At 48.9% G+C, this 22,248-nt stretch overlaps 1 protein-coding gene across 1 annotated transcript; it reads left to right on the forward strand.

The window, feature by feature from the left end:
• Positions 1–5,818: 5,818 nt before the first annotated feature.
• On the forward strand, positions 5,819–6,914 carry LOC146273583 (uncharacterized). The gene is given in 4 exon segments (XM_084704020.1): positions 5,819–5,985; positions 5,987–6,268; positions 6,371–6,582; positions 6,679–6,914. Coding segments are annotated over 4 exon segments (897 nt in total).
• Positions 6,915–22,248: the final 15,334 nt, after the last annotated feature.

Genomic DNA, 22,248 nt, shown 5'->3' on the forward strand with positions numbered 1-22,248 from the left:
GCTCAGACCTTCCTGGAGTTCTGCCTCCAGTATGCTGACCATAAAAGTGTTAAAAACATAACATTTTAATATTTGTTCTCATTCAGACATATTGTGGACATGCAAGTCCAAACGTGTGATTTCTAGTGCAGGCAAAGGATGCTGTGACTTTTGTGAAAAATATTACCATTATAATTACAGTGTCCTATTTCATTAATATGGTATATTGTATATTATTTTTGCTTTACAAGCTGTATTATTTCAACATACTGCTTGTGAAGTAGCAAATGGAAAGCTTGGTGTATTCCCCTTGTATAGCCATAAGCTATCTTCACATCTTTTCTCTGTAGTCTCACCTCTCAAATACATTTTGATTATCACCTGTTGTTTCCTCTGAGTCTACAATTTGGGTTCCCTTGATGTCTGTGAAGACAAATTCCTCATCAGACCCAAGGGCCTCCTTCACTTTTGCAGCGATGGCTGACACGGTTGCTTCTAAGGGTGGGCGATACTGCAAACATTGGTATCGATCTGATACTAAGTAAATACAGGGCCAGTATTGCCGATACCAATACCGATACCAATACTTTTTACTTCGAAAAGCAGCTGATCTACTTTTATGTAGGGGAAAGCAATGCCTTGTACTTTATGAAGTCAATGCATCATCAATATACACATTTGAATGAAAATAGAAAGTTAGTATGTAATTATTATAACACTTATGTTTTACGTTTATTGTATGCCCACCAAGGTAAATTCCTTGTTTGTGTACACTTGGCGACTAAACACATTTCTGATTCTTCTGATTTGCATTTTCATGATCAAATGAATCCTCTAATGATTTGATTCCTTTAATTAGTTGCGAAGCTAAGCTTCTCTTTCTCTCTGCCTTTGTGCAGCCATCAGTGTGTTGCTGACTGAGTCATGTACTGCACGTGCACACCGGCAACAACTAACAGCATAGCAGGGGAGGCGGGGGAGGGGCAAAGTGAGTTTGAGCGAAGTAAAAGAAGCGGTGTTTGCAGTGATGTAAATGGAGTTGTGTACTGAATGTAGAGAAGATACATTTAAACTTAAGTATCAATCTTATCACGGGAGTATCGATCAATACTGATACCAATGTTGGTATCGATACTATCAATACTTTAGATCGATCCGCCCACCCCTAGTTGCTGCAGTCTCTCCAAACCGCACAACCAACATGTTAATTGGCTGGAGTTTGCCATCAACTGTGTCCGCCTTGTATACTCTTCTGGAACACATAAATGGGTGGGGGGGGGGGATTCAAACTGTCCCAAACTTTGTAACTGACAGGCATATAGATATGCCAGTATGTTCATATACACATAGCTATAGTAATATGCTTTAGGAAACATCGGCACACACAATGGCTTTATGCACACCTTGAATATGGCCTCCCAGCATACTTTGATGCAGTTGGTATAGGAAAGATTCCAGGAACTGTCATGCCGTGGGTTGAAGTCGAAGGGGGCGGTTGGAGGAGCAGGAATTGATGGTGGAGCGACGGGGAGCGGAGCGCCCGGCGGAGTGGTCGGTGGCAGCAAGGGGGCCGGCGGAGGGGCGCCCGGCGGAGAGTGGGAGAGGAGGCCGAGGAGGGCAGAACCTGGCATGAAAGATTTGATTCGGTGCGTGTAGAGGGACCCCACGGTGGGGCGCCTGGTGAGGGACGATTTCACCAGGCGCGTTGTCATGGACATGCTCAAGCTCACCCCGGCGGAGGTCCTGTGCCTGCAAGACAACGTGCCGGAGAGGGGGCACGACCTAACCTTGAGGTCGGGGCTGATAGCGGCGTCGGTGCTGGCCAGGTGCCGGGCTCTGGGGAACCAGACACCCCTGAGCTACTACGAAGTGGTGGACCTGGCCAGGCAAAATTTCAGGGTTGTGACGGTGGAAATGTTCGGCCCCCACTTGCAGGAGAGGGAGGTGGCGGCCAGCCTGTGCAGGTACGGAACGGTCGTCTCGGCTGCCCGTCCCGTGAATGACATTTTCGGCTTCTGGCTGGGTAAGAGACAGTATCAGATCCTGCTGGGTGACAACCCCGACGGGCTCAATGTGGGAACGTACCGGGGACGGATCCGGTACGTGAGGCAGCCCCCCAACTGCCGAGGTGCCGTGCGGTGAGAACAACTCGGAGAACAACTGCCCGGGGGCCCGCTGCAGGGAGTGTGGGGCAAAGGGACACCTGGCGCGGGAGTGTCCAGTCCCGAAGGCCTGCATCACGTCGGTAGAGCGGGGGCACCTGTGGCGGGCGTGCCGGACAAGGGTGCGCTACTACGCGGAGGCGGTGGGTGGGCCCAAGGGGGCCCCTGGAGATCCGAAGGAGCAGTGGCCGGCTCCGGCACGGCCGGCGACGTCGGCGCAGCAGGTGGCACCGGTGCAGCCTCTGGGCTTGGACGGCCGGGAGTGGTTTCGGTACCGGCCAACCCAAGCGACAGGGGGGGGCTGGGGCGTCCAGGCAGCGCCGCACCGACCGCCCCTTAGGACCTCCTTTTCACGCCCCAGTTTTGAGGCAAGGACAGCCGCTAGAGGCGGCGGGGGTACGGGACCCCGGATTGGAGTCGCTGCAGCGGATCCAGCGGGCCCTGGACGAGGTGGACCGGGGAAACACGGCGTCCCCGGGGCAGAGACGGCGTAGGCCGAGGGACACGGGGGGGGGCTGTGGCACCTCCAAGAAGCTGCGGGGCGCTCAGGGAGGGCCCGGGGAGGAGGTGGAGGGGGAGTCGCAGGACTCCGACCAGTACGACACCCCGGAGGAGTTGGCCCAGGGGAGGGTTTGGGAGCCGGCGGGGGGGGGGGCGAGGGTGGGGGTAGCCCTGACACAATGCCGGCCTCATGGGGAGACATGGTGGAGGATGAGGACCTGTATGGGACATAGTTTTGTGGTCCTTAGTGTGTGGGTTTTTTTATTTTTCAGTATTTGTAATGTCATTCACAGTGGGCACTTACACTTTCCGAGGGTTAAGCGGGCGGGTTTTTTTTCTTTCTTGGGGGGGGGGGTTTAGATTTTACTTTAAGTTTCCTGCAGGAAGTGCATTTGAGGGACCGGGCGGACGCCGGGGACTTCGCACGGGAGTGGGGCAGGGGAGGGGCCGTGTGGAGCGTGGGTGGGGTTCATTCGTCGGCGGTGAGGTCTTCCGTAGTGGGTTGACCCGGCGGGCGCCTACAGATGTGGTGGAGGCATTGGAGGCACCGCTGTCTTTGGAGGAGCTGGAGGGGGCACTGCGGCGGAAGGGGCCGGGCCTCGATGGGCTGCCGGCTGACTTTAACCTCAGGTTCTGGGGTGAGGTCTGGCCGGCGGTCCTCAAGGAGGTCCTCCGCACGGCGCTCCTGGGAGAGTTGATGGCCGTCAGGGTGCTGTCCCTTTTGAAGAAGAGTGGGGACAGCACGGATCTGGGGATCTGGTGGCCATTGGCCATGCTGTGCGCAGACTACAAGTTGTTGGCCAAGGTCTTGGCCGACCGTCTGCGCACGGTCCTCGTGCACGAGCAGACCTGAGGGGTCGGGGGTTGGTCCGTGCACTGGAATCTACAGCTGCTCTGGGACGCCATAGCCTGGGCCGAGGACCACGGGCTGCCTCTGATGGTGGCCGGCCTCAACCAGGTAAAGGCTTTCGTTATGTTTCACCAAGGTTTTTTGTTTCGGGTGTTAGAGTGGTTAGGACTAGGGCGCGTTTTCTTGGGTGGCTGAGTACTCTGTACTCTGCCGTGGGGTGCACCGTTACCTATGGTCACTTGGGGCAGCGGTTCGACTTGGTATCTGGGGTTAGGCAGGGGTGTCTGCTCTCACCCCTGCTGTTCATCCTTTACATGGAGCCCCTGGCGGCGGCCATTCGGGCCAACCCGGGTGTTGATGGACCACTGGTACCAGGTAGCGGGGGCCTACGGGTCAAGATGATTCAGTATGCAGATGACACCACCCTGCTGCTGAGGAGCGATGCTAGCCTGATCCGTGCCTTGGGAATCTTCCAGGACTTCACAAGAGCCTCTGGTGCGGTGCTGAACCGCACCAAGTCTTCTGTGAAGTCCTTTGGGCGCTGGAAAGACCGGACAGATGTTGTCTCTCAGTGCTGGACCCTTGCGGATCTTGGGGGTGCACTTTGAGGCAGCCCAGTGCGCCACGGCCAACTGGACTCTCGTCTTCCAGGCCTACGTGTATCCCATGCCGGCCAGTGTGCGGCGTCCTCTGACGCGGCTCGTCTTCCGCTTCCTTTTGGGGGGGAGGTCATTGTGGACTGTTTTTGGCGTCCAATATAAGCTTTTCTAACTTTCATTTTCTTTCCAAAGCCTTGAGCGTACAGGTCCATGCGCCTCGACCTCCAACTGGTGACCGGGCGTCCCCAGCCCCACCGCCACGGGCGTCCCCAGCCCCGTCGTGGGAGGAGGAGAAGGAGGACAGGGCTCTCCTCCCCCTGAAAGCCCCCCTCCTCCCCGAGGGACAGTGCTGGGGTAAGCGTTTCATCGCGCGTGTGCTACTTTAAGCGTTACTCGTTGAAAGTTCAGCACGTGAACTCAAATTTCTCTCTCTCTCTCACGCAATTGGTTACCCCTGGCTGGCGGGGAGTGCTCAGCAGTGGCCAGCAGCAGTGGATCGGCCGGGTGTTGTTTGTCTGGAAGAACAACAGAGCGGAGGTTCGTCCAGATCTCCAGCTCTGGTACGAGCCTCCGCAGCCCCGGCCGGTCCACAGCCATCCACCCGCATCGCCAGACGCCTTCTTCGCTTGTCGGCTGTTTCTTTGGATGCCCGTTCGTTTATGGGCATTCAAGCTGACATGCCCCCAGCCTGCCTGCACAGGCAACATGACCAAGGCTGGGGTGTACAGAAAGACCATCTGGAAGGTCTTAGACATCGATGCCTGGTACCTCATGGCCACTGAGTACCTGGCGTGCTCTCTGTGTACGAAGAAGATGGTGGCATGGTCGCAAGGCATCGTTAGGCAGCTGGACGCGGAATGCCGCTGCCCTTTTCCAGCTGTCCTCACGTACAAATAAGAGAAGGTTGTTTCTCCCCAAATAATAATGATAATAATAATACTAACCCCTAAAATAGCACCCCAACAGTATGCGAGTATTAAGCCTCTCTGCCCTCCTTTTTCAGGTTGTCCTGCGACCTGCGGGTCGTTTCTATGCTGAGGGAGCGCGCTTTGGGAAACAGCGCCACTCAGCTCTACACCAAGCTGTGCGAGAGCCACAGTGAAGCCTGGATGCGGCGCACGAAGCAGTACCTCGGCGAGTGCAAGCACTTTCTGGCCTTGGGCACCGGCAGTTTCCACCACCACCAGCCATGCCGCCGGTGCCCACACCCGTCTGGCTGCTGACATTCTACAGCATGGACGTGCTGTCGCGGCTGGACTAGGTTAAGGCCAGGGTCACCTCAATCTTTGGGTCCATCTTATGAGATGGACTCGACGAAGAAGGTAACTAAGCGTGTGTGTGTGTAACACACATTGTCAAAGGCACGTCACTTCATCTCTCCCTGTCTCCTCCCAGGTGACCAAAAAGCTTCCGGGTACCGCTGCCAACACGGCCGCCTGGGTTACTAATGTGGCCACTGAGCACGGCCAGGTCCTCACCAGCGTGCTGACCAGCGCTGAGGGTGAGCCTGGTCCCCATGGCGGCCGGGCTTGCGCAGCGGTACCAGCTCGCCGGGGTGCCTCCGCCCCAGCTGATGTAAGTCGACAGAGACTGCTGCTCCAGCGTCGGGAGGTCCAGGACAGCTGCCCTGTTTAACACTTGGGACCGGCTGGTGGTACACATGGCACCTGATGCGGCGCCTCGCGTCAGGTGTCTCCACGGAGAGCCACCAGCTGTATGGTCCCTTCATGGGGCAGCTGTCCACCTGCATCTTCGAGTGGGATGCAGGGGATGTCCGCCGATGGCTGGAGGCCAAGCGCAGTCAGCTGGCGGCGGAGGAGGGGCTAGTCGACCTGACGAACGTTGAGGTCTCCAGCAGGGTGTCAAGGAGGGAGATGGGCCGCCACTGACATCGCCGCGGCAGAGACGGAACTGCGGCTCATCGGCCTGCTGGAGACCTTCGACAGCGATGGAAGGCGCGACACCCTGGGCATCCCACTAAAGGACAGTGCCCGCCTCCAGGGGATCTGGCGAGAGCAGAAGTGTCACCTCCACTGCATCCAAGATCCGCTCGGTGTACAGCTGTACACCGAGACCGGCAGGCTGACCAAGGCCGGGGTCAGTCTGCCGGTTTATCGCTGCGCGTGCGGTTTATCATCGCTGGAGTCGTTCCACCTCCACATCAACCGGTTCATCCCAGGTAATGGGGAGAAAGGAAAATGAAACCCGATCTGTGTGTGTGAGTGATCTGTTTTCTTTTCGGCTGATGTCGTGTCTTTTTGTTCCCCTCTTCCTCCTTTCGGGACGTGGGTCAACATCCGCCACTTCCAGGCGTTCCTGTTGGATGGACTAGTGAGGTGGAACGAGAACCGCGCCGCAGCGGCTGAGGAGGGACGGGAGCAGCCTCTGCTCTCCTACAGTGGTCACCTGCAGCACTCCCTCAACCAGCTCAGCCAGTTGGTGCTCGGCCTGACTCTGTTTGAGGATTACACCTCCCCGAGGGGGTACATGGGTGAGTGGTTCGAACACGCTCTCGTCTCGTGCGCGCGCGTGTGTCTATGTTCTCTCCTCCTCCTCCCGACCTATGGTTTTTCACACGTTATCACAGGAGAACTCCTGGGGGTGGAGTACCTGTACTCCCAGACGGGCAGAGTGCTGCAGGAAGTCAGCGTGGACCCCGACATTCCGGACGAGGAGGCCGCCTTCCAGGACATCGACACGGAGGTCGATGGCTTCGAAGAGGTGGGGGAGGACGTGGACACCAGGGTCCGGTCCGTAACCCCTCCTGAGGCCCTGGAGATAAAAGCAGACGCACCTCAACGCTCCTCCTCAGACTCTAGATGAGAGAGACGAGTACGCCTGTGCGTTTTTCTGTTTGTTTCTTTTTGAGGCCTCGCGTTCACTTCTTTTTCTTTCTCCTTTTTCTCTAAAGGAGGAGTGCCAAGGCCCCAACGTCACCATCTGTGGGGTTTGTGTAAACGCTGCTGCCGTTTTGTCTTGAGCCAATCGAATGTCCGGAAAGAGAGTAAACTAAAACTGTATTCAATGAATACGCTAAACTTGTATTGAGACTATTCAGTGAATGTGTGAACAGCTAAAAAAAACTTTGAATGTCTTGAGAAACCGCAACAAATGTATCATTGTAACTAGACTTTTGTCCTGTTTTCAAATCAAAGATAAAGTTGTGTTGATGAAATTATTGTCCTGAATGAATGATGCTTTTAATGCCGATCCATTGTTTCTTGTATATGTATTTCAAACACCATCCTTCTCAGACTGATTTGCTCTGGATCTCCATTGAAAACCAGCCAAAATAGTTGTAAACAAACCCCTCAATGCACTTGCCATTTGTACACACAGCAGTCACTAAAACCTCCTTTTGCCTTTGAGCACATGGCCACTCTTTTTACATATTCACCCCCACTTTCTCCCAAAAAACGAAAAAAACAACGGCGAGGATACCAGAAAAACCAAGCCTTGGGTATTCTTCTCCACATTTGAGAAAATTAGAGCTCAAACGCTCCGTTTTGAAAATCCCCATTGATAGGGAGGTTTCTGAAGAACGTAGACCGGAAGGAGTCACAACAACGGAAAGGAGTTTGATTTAATAGTCGAGTACCCGGATCAAACAATCAGTTCAAGACAGACTGATGGCATGAGTGACAAACATCTCTCTTCAGAGAGCTTAAATACAGTTGCTGGACATGTTCAGATATAGAATGCACAGAATTGCTTCCTTAACGGGTCTTCAGTGGTCAGTACACTGATACACTAGAGCATATTAGCAGGTGAACTGGTCGTTAATCACAAAACCTCAGTTTTGTCCATAATTTGCCTCACAGTCTAATTCTGCTCGGTGGGAGTCTCGCTTCACAACCTTTGACCTTACAGATACTTAAGCTACACATGTACACAGAAAATCTGCATATCACCCATGTTGTGTCTCTGCTTTGCCCACTAAATAAACTAATTAAAATGAGTTACGATCGTGCGAGCGCAACATTGGTTTTCCTTGAGTCATGGCTTGCAAATGACCGAAGCATGGCAGTTAACCCCGCCTATTTCTTCCTCATAGCATTTAAAGCTACAGACAAGGAAACGGCACGTCCTGAGCAGTGTTGCCAGGTCCGCGGTTTTCCCGCGGAATTGGGTTACTTTATAAGTGTTGCCGCGGGTTGATTTTTTTGTCCGCTGGTTCGGGTAGACCTATTTTGCATCCAAATTACATTAATATCTTTAAATACAAATTTATATTTTAAATGAAATAATTTATTTATGCCCAAATCCTACCAAATTGACTCCAGATCAGCACATACACACATGGACATGGGGCACGCACACATACACACACGCACTGTGCGTGTGCACACGTGCCTAATGCTCTCAGTCTCCTGAGAAAATCTCCTGAAAACTGGTTTTAATGCTGGCATGTTTGAATGACTATTGCTCGACAGCACTGACCTCTGTCATCATGAAGTGCTTCGAGCGGCTAGTCAAATCATTCATCTGCTCCTTGCTGCCTCCCACCCTGGAACCTATACAGTTTGCATATCGGTCCAACAGGTCTACAGACAATGCCATCGCCTTGACAATGCACATAAGGCAACCTTATAGTGGGCCTATTCAGAACCAACTCAACTAACCAGTAAACCAGATTCCACATCAACATCCCATACTAAGCAGTGATGTTCCCTATCAAAATCACACTTCTAACACTTCTAATTGAATTGGTCCCTCATCATTATTGTATGTCACAACAGCTTTGTGCTGTTAAGCAATTAACTAAGAGTTTTGAGTTAACTAAGTTTATTCGGTATGGAGAAAAAAACGATTGAAGTCTAATATTTTGCAATAGCCTACATAAGAGTTAAACAAATACGTTCTGTTACAGTAAGCATATCTACAGGGGAGCATGTTGGTTATCATGATTAAAAAACCTTGTCACCATACATGTGTGTGTAGTGTACACACAAAAGGCAAATAAAAGATTCCACAAATCCATCTTCTTCTAATAGGCTAAAGGATATAAATATATGATATTAAAGTGTTATAATTGTTTAGTCTATATGTATCCCAGGGTCGGACTGGTTATGGGAAGAGTCGGGAGATGCCGTGGCATAATGCAAAAAAAATAAAAAATATATATATAATAATACACGGTCGCAGGCCGGTCTGCGTTTTAAAGAACCGGGCTGTTTTTCAGTCTCGGTCCAAACCTGTAAGCATATGTATTTTAGTAAAAATATTTTCTGTTCATTTTAATACAACTGTCAGATCACTATTTGGTCAACATTTGGCCATAAATAGGCCTGCTATAGTTGTATGTTTTTCTGGTAACTTAAAAGCGATAGCCTATATTTTTTCACGATCTAGTAACTGAAAATTAAAAAATCTGACACCTAGGCTTCAGCTCTTACTTTGAAATATGTTTAATGGTGGCCCCTCCTTTCACCTCCCTTACGTATCACGTCTCCCTTTTGCTGATTTTGTGATGGGAATTGGGAAACCAAAACACTTGTAGGTGTGTCTCGCAAATTGCCAAGCGTCCATTGGTAGCGCATGGCTCGAATATTTGCTTTGCCAATTGCAAAACGATTGCCCACAATATACCCTGACCGTTTTGTAACTGACTGTTTGTTTATTTTGTCATTATAGGAAAACATCTGATCAAGACTACGAGCCGGATACTCCTGCTCAATTCAGCAAGCGGCCACGTACAGCAGCAGGGCCGCCAGACAGCAGCAGGTCATCCAGTGATGAGCGTCAAACTCCCCAACAAAGAGGTTCTGCCAGCAGGAGAAGGCCAAGATGAAGAGGACGGGGGAGGGGCAGCAGCAAAACCAAAGCTGCAGTGTCAACAAGCCCATCTGGGGGGTGTTCAATTAACGTTGATTCAGGGAAAGTGGGACTTATTTCGCCAAGTCTCACTTACTTTAGCGAGAGTTCTGTTCCATTAAGGTGGATTATTCTAGTTCAAGCTACATAATCAAGGTTTGGTACTAGCCTGATCCGTGTCAGACTAAAAGTCTAGCTAAACTAAATTGGGTTGCGAATCATTTTAAACAGACAGAAACAGAATCTTAAAAGATCGTTCCGCCAAGGGAATTTCAGCCTTCTGAACATTTTTGTTCCGTCCGTGTTCGGAAACATAAGTGTAAACCTTTTTTCTCACAATGACCCTATGAATTAGGCTAATTGCCGTGTTTCGCTCATCTTTTAATACATAATTGTATATTATTAGGCTGATCAAAATAAACTGCTTTAGAAATTATGTCACTATGTCAAACTGTTTTGAGTTGGATAATTGCCTAAACTATAAAAGCACTGCGTCAAAAGATCATTTATTAATATGAACCATCATGGCGTGTCCATTCATCGACAACCCTGTGGACGAAGGTGCACAGATCATTCAAAGAGCGTTAACTCAACCAGCCCCACAAGTCTTCAGAGACAGAAACAACCTGCTGTGCTTCCCTGATTAGTATCTGTGGGAGAGGTATCGGTTCCGCAGGCCCAGCATAGTTTACCTATGTAGTCTGCTGGAGCCGCACAGAAGGAAAAAACCCCAACCGGAGCCAGGCTTTGACCACTGTACAGTCCGTCTGTATAGCCCTGCATTTCTTTGCTTGTGGTACCTTCTTGGGACGCAGAAGCTCTTGCAAAGGTAACTGTATGCCGGGAAATACGAACGGTATACCTTGCGCTAAAGCGGTACCTGAATATCTACGTCTGTTTTTCTGGTCATCGTGACATACAACGAATCAAAGAGACTTTTTATTCAATTGCAGGTATGTGACAGTTTTATTTTTCAAGAAGTCTGCAGGTTGACAAGAATTAATTGACTCCTCTCCTTCAGGCTTCCCTAATGTCATAGGGGCAATTGACTGTACACGTGTGAATCCAAGCCCCATCTGGACCTGTGGAGGCAGACTATGGCTGTGTCTACTACTGCGCACTTTACGAAGTACACTGCAATACAGTGCACTGAAAAACAGTGCACTTACATATTCAGTGCACTCCGTCGCTGATAAGTAGGGCTGCCACTAACGACAATTTTTCTTTCGATTAATCTAAACGATTCATAAAAAAATTAATTGTATTATTATTTTCTAAACTATCAACTCCAACGTTAATTAAAATATTTAGATAAGGTACATAACATACACGAACACACACCCCTTTTAAACCAAAAATTCCAAGGTGCTGGTTCTGGGCTGGTGCTTATGCCAGTTCGGTAATGATTATAGCGATATTCGCCAATTATCTAAGAAACAGGTAGTCTATATTTACCACACTCTAGAGCCGGAGTAGGGCTAACGTCTTTAAATCACTTCATACGCCTCCATTGTCCTAGCAAAGCGTCATGATTACGGTTAACAAGTTAGCTAAATAGCAAGAGCTAACCTAGAGAGCCATCTTACCGACCAACGTAGAATAAACACCGATTCTAACCTACCTAAACATTTATTCAATGGAAACTCTAAGGTAGCAGGCAGACAACTTTATAGCTTTAATAATGCGTGTATTTAGCAGCTACAATGACAACATAGATTAAAAAGGCTATCCCTTATAAACATGAATAGACAACACCAGACAACGGTGGTTTTGCCTTTTTAGCACCTGTATGTTTTCTTTTCAGGTGCTCGTGTATAGCGCAAGTGCTGCTGTGGTAAGCCATTGAAACTTTGCAGTGTACAAACCACCTTATTGTTTGATGATAGCATTAAGTCGAAGTATTCCCATACTTTCGAAGCCTCGGGTATTTGAGGACTCTGGTTTTGTAACCAAGTCGGACTCTTCATCTGCCATGATATTTGAGCGTTGACTGGAGCCGACCAATGACTTGAGCCAACAACGACCGACGTCATGCAAGCACCAATTACGATGTGATATTGAAGAAGAACACTTGTTATAATGAATTGAAGCGTTTTTTGTATTTTTTATAATAAAAAATTTGTTTTAAAAGATGCGTCGATTTAAAATATTGATGTCGACGCATTTTCAGCGTCGACGAATCGCGGCAGCCCTACTGATAAGTGCAGTCTGAAATGGAACACTTACGTTACACACTTGGCAGAAGTGACAGACGGAAATTTGCTTGCGACACCCGCAAAACCTGCCAAAATGAACGCGCTTCTCCACCCCAAGTGGAAAAAGCTGCCGAAAGGGCTCCTCCTCTTCCTCTACGTAGCCAAGATGGCGCCCGTTAAGGGCAAGTAGTGTCTATCGTTTTTTTGGACCGTTTGCAGTGCGCCATCCGGGTACTTTCAGTGCACTGTCTTCTGCATGTTTTGTTAGTGAAGCGCCCCAAGCACTGGTAGTCAGTGCTCAAAGTGCACAAATGCGCGGTAGTAGACACAGCTTAAGTCAATCGTAAATCTTTCCATAGCCTAAATGTACAGGTATGTATCAGCCGAGGACAGCTGTCAATACACTTGAGGGTAAAAAATGTTTTTAATAGATTGGATGAAATGGGCCCTTCTACAATAGAGGTAATTATATATTTCTATAGGCATGCCTAGCAATTTCAAATTACTGTTCTTTAAAGCAGTGTGCCCCATAATTGAACACACTTATCTTGTCAGATGATCTGCAATGCAAGTTGCCTGATCTCAACATTGAGGCAAAATGGCCCGGCTCTGTCCATGATTTCCGAATATTTCGAGCATCATCTCTTTCACAGAGGTTGGCACAAGGCAAGAGCATGCTGTTACTATAGGGTTTACATAATGTACTTCACCTTAACAAGTTTGTATATTAAAACACTTCCATTCTGTAGGAGAGTTTAATGGATTTATGCTTGGGGACAGAGGTTATGCCTGTACGCCATACCTGCTGACACCCTACCCAGAACCAGCAACAGACCCAGAGAGCCTTCAATCAGGCCCATGCGAAAACCAGGGCATGGATTGAGATAGTATTGGGCCAACTGAAATCGGGGTTCCAGTGCCTAAATGGTCTCAGGGTTGCTCCAGACAGGGCCTGTAACCTAACAGTTGCCTGTGCAGTCTTGCACAACATCGCCACCCTACGCCGTGAGAGACTGCCCAGAGTGTTGCCGGAGGAGCGATGGGAAGATTTGAACCCAGCCCTTCAGGACAGAGATAACCGTGCGGGATCTTTACAAGAATACTTATTTCAGTTAACCCATTTTAGTCACGGTCACCTTTGCATGAATTAACCATTTATTAAAGCTCAGAATTAAAGTTAAATTGGTTTGAATTCGATTAAGAGGGAAGTTTTTCCTCATCTTCCTTGAGGGTTTAGGTGCAGTTCTATGGGCATGTGTAAAGGCCTCTGTGACATTGCTTGTAAAACAGAATATACAAAACAACACTTTGCAATTTCATTGTATTTATTCATTCATTTTCATCAAGCTGTGAAGACAAATAAAAGTTATTAAAAAAACAAAATATGACTTGCAGTGTTTTAAATGCATACACACATCCTTCTCCAGTTTCTTGATCTCCAACTGCAACTCTTTTTTTTTTCTTCTGTACTCCATGTCCAGTTTTTTGCTTTCAATATCAAGAAGCAAATGCCTCTTGTATATTGCCCGGACATCCTGTGAAAAAGAAGATCGTTAGAGTAGCCGATTATGTCGTCAATAGCAATATTAATAGTTACTTCGCACCTTGACGATGTTCTTGTCATTTCCTGCAGCAAGGTGTATGGTTAAACATAATCGAAAAGAAAACAGACATCCAATAACATGATTTGGTCTTACGTCTGGAATTTCTGTCATGGCAGACATGGTCTCTTCATCAGGGGCCATAAACATGCTAGCACCTTCTCCCTGCAACTAGAGCATAGCAGTTAAAATGGCAAATAATAATGTAATCATGCACAACCTTTAAAAAAGGACTACTTACAGGATCAAAGTAATGGCCTTGGGCCCCTTCAGTGGGACTCAAAAGGGATATTTCATCTCCAGTCACTGAAAGATAGGCCTGTTAATTTGACCATAGAGAGACTGATGCCTTTTGAGGAAAGGTATAGCAGTCAAAATACCTTGAACAAATTTCTCCCGAACACCTTGGGGAAGGACGTCAGAAGAGGTCCCACCCTCTATTCCCTCTACTAGAGGACGCCCCCGGTTGAGGCTTAGGCCACGTTTAGTAGGGTATTTACAGAAACGAATATTTCTGCCCCTCCGTTAAAAAAATAACGTCGTACACACAAGTACATTTTCACAAAAAAATATATGTTTACATGAATCCGCATATACGCCCTCGAGCGCCATCATAACTATGCCAAACCTGTAGGCGGCAGTGTAATGTGAAGGATAAAGCCATGCAAACCAATCAGAATTTTTAAAATCAACTGCGAATAACACAATCGACTTCCTTCACCTTTTAGGCGCGAGGTTAATTTGTTTGAATGATTCACAAATGCGATGCACAAATGTATTTCGTGATTCAGAAATGTAACGCAATTCATAAATAAATGACCCCATTACGCTGGTTGTGTTCGACTTCATGCAGCACCGGCGGTGCCGACAGCCGGCTGCGTTGAAGCTGAGAAAGCCATTGGCTCCTTCAAGTCAGCCGGGCTGCAAGCGGCTGCTGGCAACGCCGGCGCTGCATGAAGTTGAACGCACCCATACTGTGACATTTGAGGAACCTAAAACTCTGTTTAAGATAGTGCACACGCAAACACAAAAACTGAGTTTTCTGAAATCTCCACTTTGGCCGGAGTTTTTAGAAATGATCGTTTACCGTGATAAAACCTCAGTTTTTGTGTAAATGAAAGGCCAAACCGCATGAAAATATACGCGTTTTTCTTCCATGTGAACGGTACTTAACACTCTGGAAAAATGTTCTTATATTTAATTTTGACTTGTTGCCAAGTCCGTTTTTGAGTGTTCAGTTGGCTGCTGTTGAGAATAGCCCAATAATTAGACCTACGGTCAGAAAGGCTTTAAACACCTCATCTAAATTGGCTAAAATTGTAAATGCATTAATTTGTCTACACACCACAATAATTAGAATAAAACAATCCTACAATTTACGCCACCTCCCTTGCTTTATTAATAATGGCTGTGTTTCCCTTTCACAGTGACGACTCGATAGTCCTGATACAATTGCATAAAAAATGTCTGTACCGCAACGGAAAAAACATCAGCTCGGGCGGTCTTTGCTGTTCTTTCAGCCATTTTCTCTTCTTTTCAACGATCGCCTGCTCTGGGCTGCTTAAATACTACGTGCGCGTCCACACTTTGAGATCACGCAAGACTGGTTTGTGTTAGCGATGATTGTTAGTGGAACGGCTTGAGGCTTAAGTCTAAGTTGACGCTTACCCAAGTGAGATTTATTTGTGTTAGCGCGACTTGCGTTAGCGACGTTGATGGAACACCCCCCTGGAGAGAGATGGAATGATGTTGACATTCCTGACATAACACCACCTCAGCCTACTTTCAGGCCAACAAACCCACCTGGACCCCAGCTCATTCGGACAGCGGCCTACATAGCCCTGCAGCTTTTCCAACTTTTTTGGACAAACTCAGTTTTAGAAACTATCCTTCTATACACCAATGACTTTGGCACGACTCAACACCCACTCACCCCGGATTGATCTGACATTGGGTCAATGTCATATACATAAGTCTAGTAAAATGCTCTTCATTTTCTGATTACTGGCGAAAGGACAAACTGCACAGCTTCCCGTTCCCAAAAACAGGTAATGACCTGGAGAGATCTGGATAGGTAGTGAAGGTTAGAAGTTGACCGTGTATACTTAATGACATCTACGTCTAAGGGTAGTGTAATGAACAGGAATGCTAAGGAAACACATTTAGATTTCAAGCTATACTGCTTGAAAGGACACCGTCCTCAGAATGCAACCAGTTGTTCATACATGGTCACTTCACGCCCTGGGGTGTAGAGGCGAGGTGATTCCTCTACCCACATATCCCAGACCTCTCTTATCGCCGCCAACTTGTCCATGGTGCGTCTCGTCGCTTGTGTCCCATGGTCGTCAAATCATATCAATGACGAGTAAGTGTAAAAGAGTTTGAGCAGCATTGTAGTGCGGAAAATCGCTCTACCGCTTTGTGCATCCCACAGACTAGCAGCTGCTTCACCTCGGGACATGTACACCCCTGCCAGGATTAGCAGCCCAATGTAGGCACATAGGTCAGTGGCATCCACTGTTCTCCGCGCTTCAGATACCCTTCCAAATTTGTCTCTTTCAAGATTACTCTTTGGATTTGTGCGAGGATCTCCACGGAGGAAGAGGCTGGAGGTGGCAGTTCAAGCCCGATGGGCTTGGAGGGTTCCTTTAGGATTTCTCAGGGAAGGGCCTTGGAGGCGGACATTTGTGCGGGGGACCTCAAGATGCGGGTGATTTGTGTGTATGGGCCACAGGGAAGGGTGGCGTGGGGGGATTTGGTGGAGTGTGTGGCTACTCACTGTGCCACAAACCGGGTTTTGGTGGTAGGGGGGGATTTCAATGTGGAGTTAGGGGGCACGGGTGACGTGAGTATAGCAGCGTGAAGGGTTTTGTTAGCGGGCATTGTTTGGTGGATGGGGGGAGGTGCACTACCCCTTATTTGGACGGGCCCACGTGGCGTAATTCCTTTGGGGTCCAGAAGCGTTTAGATTACGTTTTCTTGCCTCTGTCTTTGGGGCCGGTGTCAGGCCGGGTGCTCCCTGTGTTCTTCTCGGACCGTGATGGGGTCCTCTTGACGGTGCAGGCTGGGTTGGGCTGCATCGGAGTAGGTATAAAGGTATGTCCCAGTTCCAACACCCTTTTCTCAACCTCATTGAGTCTATAAGATTTCGAGAGGTTCATGATGTTAGACAAGGGAGTTGTGTTGTCACACTCCTCTCCCTCTAAAAGTTTAAATGGCCCAGCCATAATTTAAAAATCCTTTCGGCAGTTTCAGTTGTCCAGTGGACTGGATTGAGTGGCATCACCCGAAAAGGATCTTTCAATAATGATGTTATTTAATTTCCTCAACAGGCTCTGCTGGTTCCTACTGAGCCGGTCAGAGAAATGGATCTGTGGCATGTGGGAACACTCTCTCACAGACCCGTAGTGGTTGCTGAAGCTCTTTCAGTGAAGTGTCTGATGCCTGTTCCGAGAGACCGTTGACTAGGCCTACAGAGAGAAGTACTTTCTCTGTTTCCAAGTGAGGTGTTAACTTTGCTATCACCCCCCTTAAATGGTCGCAATTGGCTCCCGGAAAACTGTCCACCTGGATATTATCATCTTCAAAGGTAGGTATTTTAGAGAGATTAGAATCTCCTACAACTACTTTAGGTTTTACAACCTCCAAGTTCCAATCATTACTTTTCTCTGATTGTTAGGGTGCCTAACGGGTTCCCTTCGATGGGTAGTTCTGGATGGCGGCTGACGGCTAGGATTCAGGTAAGTGGGGTCTGGGGAATTAGGGGGGGAGGGTTGAGTTTAGGGCCAGGGGTCTGGACCAAAATAGGCCACCCATCATCCCCCATTGAGGAATTTGGTTTAGGGATGGAAGGGGGAGGGTTGGGGTTAGGAACAGGGGCGGGAAGGGGGTAGAATCCCCCTAGATGGATTGGATTTGAATGTTGGGGGCAAAATGGGGGTAGGATCCCCAACAGCCCCCGTCATCCCATCTCGCCGTGCCACTGACAGCTTGGGATGGTTGTTTCTTTGGTCCTGTGATGCTGGGGAAGAGTTGATGCTGTCTGTAGTGAAAGCTACCGCACCATTGGCAGTGGAGGGCTGCGGATTTGTCTCCCTATCCTCCATCGAATTCACCCGCCACATGAATATTGGCAGGATGAGTGTCCCCCCATTGAGGACCCTGTGCAGCCTCTTCTTCCGAGGAGGAGTACTCCATTTGGAGATTAAAAGAAATGGGGTTTAAAGGAAACGTTTCCACAACCGTCCGTGTCTCCCTAGATGTTAATAGGGCCTCCCTAAAGGTAAGTGGAGTGGGCTTGGTAGTTGTTGTTATGGACCCTGCCACCAACTGTCTAACACTGTATTTCCACCACAGCAGACCGTATCGAAGACCCTGGAGTCATCCCCACTTCCTGGTTTAATGAAAGATGCCAATTTGTAAACCTGTCTTTTCATCCCAATAGGGCAAGATCCTGTTAAAATTGATTGGTGTAATGCCTGGAAAAGTTTTAAATATTTTTTTAAAGAGTGGAATATTAAGTTTGTTGGATTTCTCATTACCACCCCCTACTGTTCTTCTCCCTAAGGCTTCCCCCCTTCCGGTCAGGATGGGAGTCCGCCTATAGCCCAACTCCATTTCCTACTGGTGAAACCGGAAACCGCTCAATAGGGATATGAGAATCTAAGCTGGTTCAAGTTTAAAAATTACTCTTCAATGTCTTAGATGAATAAGTGCACAGACACTGAAGGAATCAAATGAAATCCTATTGCATGTGGTATTTTCCAATTAGTCCCTTAAATTTTTTTGCACATATAAAAACTTTAATTGCCTTTTGAAAAGCATTTTCGGAGAATCTTTCTTGTTAGAAAAAGAGGGAAAGGACTTTCTTCCTTGCCCCAGGAATAACCTATCTAGGTCAATGTAAGTGATCCCCTCTGTTTTGGCCCGAGACTATGACACTGCACACTGTGCTTTGAAATAAAAAACAAGGGCTCTGAGCAAAACATGTCAGTGCGTGAACACTCTGTCTGTCAAGCTCTGTCAAGACTGTCAAGCTCAATCAATGGGAAAAGAGTAGATAGCGCTGAACATGAACAACGCGCCTCACAGCTGAAAGTTTATGTAGCGCGATTACATGAAATAAGCGCAGCTAGTTCTGGCAGGGCAATCGGGCAGCGCGCGTCAGCCAGTTATAGGGGACGTAAGGCGTCTTACTCCACCTTCCTTACTCCACCCACTACCACACCCATGTAGCAGCGCATATCCATTGGGCCACATCCGATAAGGCGTCTTTAAAAGACGCGCGGATATGCACACACTCACCCCGGTCGTTGTATGATCAGTGCTGCTGCCAATGTGTTTGTATTCCTGCGTCGTCGGTTGTTGCTTTCGCCTGTGTTGCTGTGTCCGGCTCTTGCAATCCGGGGGTGGCCTGTTGTTGTTGGGGGTGTTTGCGGGAGGTTTCGGGCATTCGCCTGGATTCGCAGCCTCTGAGAACCGCCCCGACGGCGGTTGCGACGATACAGGTAGCCAGGCCCGGCGTAACTCGCGTCGGCTCAAAGATCGCCTACTACCAGGATTGGCGGGTCAACGCATCCTGGACTCTACTACGTCTTGGTCGTGTCTCTTTCCTTGAGTGTATCATGATGAACTGCACGTTCGTGGAGTGCTGCAAGGCCGCTCTTTCTCCTTCCTTCTCTTCCTGACCGGTGCCCGCTGAGAATGCTCTGGTCCAGGGAGGAAGACCCGGTCCTGTTGGCCCCTCTGGACGTCGAGGTCTCTGGCGGAAACGAGTGCTCGGGTCGTCGCGCTGGAGGAGGGGTCGACGACAGCGGTGGATCCGCCGATCCCCGGTACTGCTTCGGAGGCGCTCCCGTGGCCTTCGATTTCGCATTGACTGTAGGGGAGGAATGACGTGGTACCGTGTCTTAGGACACCACCGGCTGGTAATCAGGAATGGCGTACCCGAATGAAAGGGTTTGTGTATCTGCGGTTCTTTAACTCGATTGTATTGTTTGATTGCCATGGCATTCAGTAGGCTTAGTATACCCTGTGCAAACGGAATACTCGGATTTCGGGAATGTATTAGCCGGTGCTTACGTAACAGCTTGTCAATATTGTTCATTGTAATATTCTTTATTTCAGGGGTGCGCACTGATCAATAGAAAGTGTAAATGAGCAGTCAGCCAGAGACGCTAATTTCGTCTGCTGTCTCCGGGCAGATGTTAGGGCAGCCAAATTAATTCAGACGTCAAATACATCCTTAAGTGAAATATGGTATCCCTATATTATCGGTTAACCAGTTGAGTAGCGTCACAGTATCTGTCTGTCGTCGTGTGTGGGCCCACAGCGTAGACTACCATCTCGGATGTGTGACTTCGGACATTTCAGATGAACGTCCAATAGACATACGGTTATCTAGCTCTATGCACTACGCTGGTGTGGCAAAACATGTACTGGCAAGAGGGTGCCGTAACGGTAAACACCAGCGTCTAGCGTTGCTAGCTACGAGTGTCATGCTAGGTACTTGACGGAAGGAACAAGCTAGCAAGCTGTGGGCCCCAACCGTACTCATGCTGTGGGAGCGTGGGGATAATTGGACTCACGCATCTAAGTGTGCGGAGTGTGGCTATGCAAATCGTTGCGGGTGTAATTGACGTGTGATGGGCCGTCAGAGTGCCCCTACCCTGTGGCTAGTATAGGCTAGTGGGTCGATGGGTACTCGCATGAAGGTACGTCTATCTGCATACATGCTTCGAAACTTTCAATACAGACATTCCACGTCTCCCGGGAGTTCCGGGTGGGAGAAGCCAATATTTAAATCCACCGCGTGTACAAATGCACTACAATATTGAATTGTATTTGATTTAAAAAACTGAATGAGATTAACCCCACCTTCCTGAGGTAGTTTGGGAAGAACCCTTGGACCAAGTGTTGATTTAGTGTTACTAGTGGTAGTGCTGAAAATAATACGCAAATACCTTGTATAATTCTGGGATTTTTTGGGAGGTAAAACGTATATACTGTACATTTAAATTTACAAACTAAGTCGAACCATCTTTTTAGGTGTCTGAATCCAATAGTACTCAATATATGTAGGCAATTCCGATCCATAGGGCCTACATTCCACGTCTCCCGGGAGTTCCGGGTGGGAGAAGCACCACCCGGAAATGGGTCTCTGCAGGTTGGGATGACTGACACCATCAGTGTTAATGTGACTGTGTTACATTGGTCATTTAGCAGACGCTTTATTCTGAGTGCCAATATTTAGATTCACCGCAAGTACATAGGTTATCAGTTACGAGAAGCCAAACGATTGCAACGGTCCCTCTTGTCGTCTGTTCTGAGGGACTGGATTTAACTCTGGCATTCACATCTCAAGTAGACAGCTTTCTCAGGCTGCCTGCATGTCAACGACCGGTGGTCCGCGCATTTTGCTGCATGCCTCTCAGTGGCACCTAATTGGCGTCGGTGGGCAGCAGCTGTAGCCTACTCTCGGTGGTATCGGCCGCCGCAGCGGCCCGCACACATCGACACACTGTCGGTGGCTCCATGTTGGATCCTGGTAATGAGCACCAGTCGGCATCGTGCACCTGCTGGACGATTTGTCGGGATGTTCCGTGATCTCCACCCGCGCTGCCTCTAGGTGTTCGGACGCGTCTGATTGCATGCACATTTCTCTGTCCTTGAGTTGACCGTAGGCCCGTCACCTTGGTTCTCTGCATTTCCTGATAGTGTTTAATGCGGGCGTCGTTACCCTCGGAGTGTGTCCTCTGCGTCGTGGTGGCCGCTCGGGCACCGCTTCTATGCATGCATCGTGCCCCAGAGTTCGTGTCCCGTCTGTTGGACTTCTCAATGCGTGCTAGTTTTCGTGATGGCGTACACGACTGGTGCGGTCGGATATACGTTCTGGGTGGGCTGTGCGGCCTTTGGCGCGGCGTCAGTTCTTCTATCACGGTTCCGTGGAGTCGTCCTCCGCCTCGATTTTCGTACCGACGCGGCTGCCTCTTTAGGTTGGGGGGTTATCGAGCTCTCCGGACAAGGCCCTGTGGCCACGGGGCTGCTTCCTGGCTCTTGAGACGTATCTCACGGCTTTACACGAATTGCATTCCATCGTGATGCTTGTTATTGCGTAGGGAAAAGTTTACTGTTGTAATATCGAAGCAAGGTCCACATCATAAGGAGGTCTGTGCATATTAATCTAGTCAGACTGCTCGCTTGGACCAGAGTGTGGGAATCTCATTGCGCACCGCAGTCTTTCAGGCTATAGAGACGGTGTGGCGCACTGTCTTGTTCATTTCAGGAGTTCTGATAGGCAAGCATGCCGCCATTTCTCGGACGGTGCTAGACCATAGGCCCGGGTGCGTGCGCGGTGCACATGTAGGCCTATGTTTGTCTGCCGGCGAATACATGAGGATGGTTTTCAATCCACATTGGTGGATGAAGGATGCAACTTTGTGGTCTAAGCAGAGGCAATGAGCGCACAGCGCAGACGTGTTAAACACGGGTTCGGGGTATTCAATTAAGGTGTTTGGAGCCCTCAGCAAGCTGCTGAACGGGCCAAGA

The sequence above is a fragment of the Hypomesus nipponensis genome, chromosome 9, assembly GCF_054491055.1.
Source record: "Hypomesus nipponensis isolate SF chromosome 9, ASM5449105v1, whole genome shotgun sequence".
Lineage (NCBI taxonomy): Eukaryota > Metazoa > Chordata > Actinopteri > Osmeriformes > Osmeridae > Hypomesus > Hypomesus nipponensis.